Below are 6,000 nucleotides of genomic sequence, written 5' to 3' on the forward strand. Positions count from 1 at the left end.
ACATGTACACACACACACACACACACACACACACACACACACACGCATGATCACACACACACACACACACACACACACACACACACACACATAGACATACACACTGGCTTGTTCACCTGCATGCTGCCTCTCTAGTTTTTGGGGTTATGTAGCGGTAGCTTAGCTCAGACTGCGATCAGATCTCAAGATTTGCGTCGATTGCTGTTCATGTTTTGGTCGGCTCCGTGCCGGTTTCGTGTCCTGTTTGTGTTTTTTTTGTTGCAGATTTCCAGTGCTTGACGTGTGTTTCCGTGTGTTCCTGCTTCCTGGGGTCCGTTTCACAAAGCAGGTTTAGTGAAAACTCTGAGTCTGTTGACCCTGAAATGAGGGAAACTCTGAGTTTTCCGTTTCACAAAGGGAGGTAACTCAAACCAGAGAAAGAGAGGTAACTCTAGCCTGTTTCACAAAGAGAGGTAACTTAAGCTCTCGGTCAGTTACCGTAGTAACAGACGCTCTGAATCTAACCTGGTCGGGACCAGGTTTATATGAATGAACCTGGAGTTTCTCTCTGTCTCCTCCCTCAGTGGCGTCAATTCAGCCAATGGGTCTTTACGCAATACACATCCGTTTTCTGCACCACGGACAGCAAGCGGCAGAGTTAGAGAGCAGAAAAGGCTTATCTAACAAACGCAATTTAACTCGTTCACTTTATTCACTATGTCAGTGCAAGAATATCACAGGGACATCAGATTTTAACTTCAAACAGTTAAAGTCCAAATGCAAAAAGGAGAGCGAGAGTAAAAAAAAGTCAAATATTTCCCTTAAACAGATGTATAGAGGATTTATCTTACTTTGAGATGAACTTGCATAATTAATCCATCAGTGGCTAACAGCCTCGTTAATATCTTCTGGACCCATCACTTGTCTTCTTTCTTTTTTAAATTGCGTGGTTGTCTGCTTCCTTTTCATTTTTGTAAGTTAGTAACACTGCAGAGCGCTGCGTTCCATTTGTCCTCGGAAATGGGAATTTCCCAGTTCCCAGTCGGATTTTTCAACTGGAACGCCTCTCGAAGTGGGATTTCCTACTGGGAAAGTGGGAGAAGCTTCACCACCCCCGGGTTACCATTCAAAGATGGCTGCCATTCCCAGTTCCCAGTTCCGATATCCGAGGTAAATGGAACGCAGCATTAAAACGAGATTGATAGCGTCGCGACCACTGTCGTCAGGGATGCTGGGACATTTCAAGATATGAGGGGGTACAAGTGTTGGGAAAGATAATACCTACTGAAATCCATCATGTTGTTCTGATATGCATTTGTAGTTATTTTATATGTATTAAGTAATAGAAAAAATCAATACAAATAGACACAGAGTAATTCCATAAATGTATTTAAAAAAAATAAAACATTTACATTTTCCCCTGAGCCGAGGTGTGGCAGCTGCCGTACCCAATTGACGGCCCTGATCTAAATGACAATAAAATTTCATTTTTTTTCTCCAAAATATGCTCTCATACTCGCCATACGCACGTATTAACACTTCTAACTCCAGTGGCGTGAAGTATGTGGATCTTGAGATGCAAACTGATGTTTCCTCAAAGGGATTTTGTAAATTGAAATGATAAATAAAGTTAAAAAGAAAAAAAAGAAAATGTATGTCGCTCTTTTGTGTCGCCGGTTGCCATGGTGAATCCTTGTATCAGCGATCTACTGATGATGGCTTTTGATTTCCCTCACGCACGAGCTTAACTCCAGGTGAAACTACTTAGAGTTGAGTAAATTACCTCAAATCCGCTGTTCTGGAACCGAAAACTCAGAGTTTCCGATCTCAGAGTAGATCAACTAAGAGTTCAGGATTAGACTCAGAGTTTGTCGAACCTGCTTTGTGAAACGGACCCCTGGTGCTGCAACAGAGCTGATAGATGCAGTTCACAACTCTGAGCTGTTCTTGACCCAGTAAACATTGCAGAACCACAGCAGTGTGGTTTTCAGTCCCATCACAGCACAATAACAGCTGCACCTTCACTCCTCCATGACACGGTCTCCTCCTGCTGCTGATTCAGCAGAGATGAAATCAGATGAAGGGAATGTGTTCAAACTGTGCTGGAACATGACGACCACAGGACAGACTTCAGAGATGCTGCATTCAAGTGCATCTGTCCAAGTGTTGGACTGTTCCTTCATCAGTGTGTGAGAGCCATGTAATGTCCATGTTTGCTGAAAGAGACTGTGCTGGTCTGACCCCCCTCCTCCTTTCAGGGTGGAGCCTGCTGGACAACAATGGATGACACCAGGTCTGAGGAAGTGTAAGTGTGTTTTTATTTCATTCACACATTCATCCATCTTCACACTGTCACATCACTCATTCGTGAGTCCATCAATGATCAATGACAGATCAATAATAACTGCAGCTGGGTTTTTTGTTCTCTCCATCAGATTCCTGTCAACTCACCATCGACACAAACACCGTCCACAAACTCATCAAACTGTCTGACAACAACAAGAAGATGATGTTTGTGAAGGAGGATCAGTCATATCCTGATCATCCAGACAGGTTTGATATCTGGTGTCAGCTGCTGTGTAGAGAAGTTCTGACGGGTCGCTGTTACTGGGAGGTCCAGTGGAGAGGAGATGTTTCTGTATCAGTGAGTTACAGAAGAATCAGCAGGAAAGGAAAGTCTGATGACTGTAGGTTTGGAAGGAACAATCATTCCTGGAGTCTGGAATGTTCTGATCATAGTGGGTACCGTGTCTATCACAATAGCAGAGTAACATATTCCTCCTCCTCTTCCTCTTCCTCAGTCTCTGACAGAGTAGCAGTGTATGTGGACGTTCCTGCTGGAACTCTGTCCTTCTACAGTGTCTCCTCTGACAGACTGATCCACCTCCACACCTTCAACACCACATTCACTGAACCTCTCTATCCTGGGTTTGGGTTGTGGTTTGGTTCTTCAGTGTCTCTGTGTTGAGTTCAGTCTAAAGAGTCTCCTCCTGTCAGAGAAACTGTCTCTGTTGGACTGATAGTTGAGTCTGTACATGTCTGTCTGTCTGTTTCCATCAACACCTGAATCACATGTTGGTGAAACGGTTCTGAATGATTCCTTGGAAACTTCTTCCTCTTCCAGTCCTTTAAAGGTGGACGCTGCCGTTATTCCAGGATCCACATGTTGTTCTTCTGTCTGTTTCCAGTCAGAGCTTCACTGTGAACAGCAGCATGTTGTTTCTCTGCAGCTCAGTTCAGCTGAGATCATTCACTTCATGTCAGCTGCAGTTAGTTTGCTGCACATGTGACCAACTGTGATGTCAGAGAGGAATCACTGAGGTGCAATCAGCCAAGATGAAGTTACAACCTGCTGACAGATCTGAGCACAAGGTTGCTGTGCAGCCAGGGTTCATCCTGGTCTTTATTCACACCCACTTCCTGTTCCAACCAGGACGTCACTGCTGGACTGTCAGGTTTCTTTCATGGTAAAGGGTTTGTTTATGTGTGAGCTCTCACCAAGATGAATAAGATGATCCATCCATCATCTAGAACTGCTTCTTCATGTTCAGGTTCCCGGGGGTCGGCCTTGTTGATTTTACACTGTACTAAGAAGGGCTACTTTTTGAATAAAGTTCCCCTTTGATGACAATATTTGATATTCACTCATTAAAAGCGCTGCCTCAACATTTCCTCACAATAATTATCAAATTGATTTATCATGCTAGGAAACATATTTCAACACAAAACATTTTTCATTCTTAATTCATTTAGTTTGTTCCAATTTTCAAATGATTGCTTTTGTAACATTTTAGTAGCAAATCATGAACATCTTCAAATCAAGTCCCATTTATATGAAATTAAGCAGCATAATACTTGTAGCAAATCATGAAGTCCCACATCTGTAGATATCTGGTTTAAATATAATCAGATATTCAAAATCCCCACATTTGTACTAATAATCAAATATGTAGCACTGGTCTGAAGGTTTGCCTGACAGAGTGGTTGATTTAAGAACATCCATATGCGTTATATTTTATAATTCTGCTGGTGAGTATTTCCAGCAGTGTTATTTACTTCACTAATCGTTGAAAAGTAATTAGATATGTTATCTGAATGTCACTGATTGTTTTCTTTGTTGCCAGTTAAATGTGATATTATCTCATGTAAATGATGTTCATGCTTATAAAATTATTTGGATTGTGTGCTATGGTTAAACATATGTTTGTTGCTGTTTATTGATTTCTATTATTCTATGGTTTATTCCAGAACCACATACACACCACATCTTTAAGTGCACTCTCTAGACTGGATTAAAGCACTGTAAAGGAAATTGACCGCTTCCTGCCTCTTCATTTAAGTCTTGACACACGCTTCATGATTAAAATACAGAGAAAGCCAGTGTACAACTGTTAATCATTAAACCTCCAAACATATGGTCCTTGGAGCCGGATAAGGTCATTACAAAGTGATAATGGCTTATGTTCCCCCAAGTGAAGATGTACATCCATGCCGACGAATGCAACAACCAAGGCTGATGGAAGATTATGAAGGGTACGCCCTCCCACAGGCTGTCAGTTACCCTGCAGGAACCCCCGCTGTGATAGAGGAGACTGAATGGTGGTATAGAGAGGGATTTGCAGAGATGACACCCCTCACCCAGCGCCCAGGTCAGAATCATGCTGAGCTCGTAGAGACATCTCCCAGTCACATTGGAGCACCTGTGTATGTGGGTAGACAGCCGTATCAGGGCCCACCTGCAATGATGTATGTGCTGCAGCAAATACAAGAGAACCGGAGGCTGCAGCTGATGGTGATGGACATGAGACGTCAGATGGACAGTAGTGGTGCAGCCCCTCCCAGTTTAGTCTCCACTGCTGCACCATCCACATGAGAGGCCGACTCCTACCGGAGGAGAGGACACCAGGCCCCTCCATCCCAACCTCCCATGCTCCCTTCACCACCAGGAACACGTCATCCACAGCCCGGAGACCAGTAAAGGCAGTCTATGTCACCACCACCCTTACAGGCCACACCGCCCCTTCAGCAAGGGAGCACCGCCCGCAGCAAAACACAATTAAGTTTAGACAGGAGTTAGTACCAAGGTCATATGTTCACATTGTAAATGTTCATCAATGTCAATATAAAAACGATTTCTCAGAATCAGTTGTATAATATCCAAATATGTGTGCTCTTGATCTAGAAAACCCCAAAACAATTATAATACATTAAAACGTTTGAAATGTTATCTTTTTTAATAATTATTATTATAAAAGACAAGATCCACAGCAATGGTACATTACATTAATGAGACGAAGAAAAAATACTGTGGTTTAATGAATGTATATTATATATATACTATATATTAATGACCGTGTGTGTGTGTGTGTGTGTGTGTGTGTGTGTGTAGAAACAAAAACAATACAAAACCAATAAATTTCAACTCAGAATATTTCCAAAGAGCAGCATACTGCCCTCCACTGAACACAGCACCTTGTTAACACACCACATGTCATTAAACTCCTTTATGTTGTTAGTCAGACAGTAGAAATTAAAATCAGTCCTGAGTCTGACTTTCAACATCTGACAAAAAAATTAATCCAACATCAGTATCCACAGAACCCTCCAGTCTGCTTCTCCTGCTGACATAAATCGCCAATTTGGCTTGACCAATGACAAAATTTAACAATTGACATTTAGATTTTTTCGTTTTACTGCGCCTGACACATGAAATGAACACCTGGTGTGAAAAAGTCTCACCAAACATCGAGAACATTCGACTCAGCAGGTGAAACAGAGCAGAAAGACGAGCACACTCTAAGAAACAATGAAACACCGTCTCTCTCTGTGCACAGAAGGACAAACAGGCTGAACATTTGGATTAATAACAGAAACAAAGGCATTCACAGCTAACACCCCGTGCAGGAGCCTCCACTGTAAATCCCCAACCCTCCTGGTTAATGGTGGTTTATACAGTACTCTCCACCCAGGCCGCTGAGCCTGTGTGAGGGCCAGGGGCCTCATGTACAAAACGTGCGGCGC

General features: G+C 42.6%; 1 protein-coding gene across 2 annotated transcripts in view; it reads left to right on the forward strand.

The window, feature by feature from the left end:
* LOC133440386 (NLR family CARD domain-containing protein 3-like) overlaps window positions 1-3,610 on the forward strand; it is a 290,643-nt gene extending 287,033 nt beyond the window's left edge. The window contains exons 10-11 of one of the 2 annotated variants that reach the window (XM_061717642.1): window positions 2,238-2,284; window positions 2,415-3,610. In XM_061717642.1, the coding sequence (XP_061573626.1) occupies window positions 2,238-2,284; window positions 2,415-2,947 (580 nt within the window). In that variant the 3' untranslated portion in view covers window positions 2,948-3,610. The remainder of the gene's footprint in view (window positions 1-2,237; window positions 2,285-2,414) is intronic. The other variant, XM_061717643.1, reaches the window with a different exon arrangement.
* The last annotated feature ends 2,390 nt before the right edge of the window (window positions 3,611-6,000 follow it).

This window comes from Cololabis saira, chromosome 3, assembly GCF_033807715.1.
Source record: "Cololabis saira isolate AMF1-May2022 chromosome 3, fColSai1.1, whole genome shotgun sequence".
Taxonomy (NCBI): Eukaryota; Metazoa; Chordata; class Actinopteri; order Beloniformes; family Belonidae; genus Cololabis; species Cololabis saira.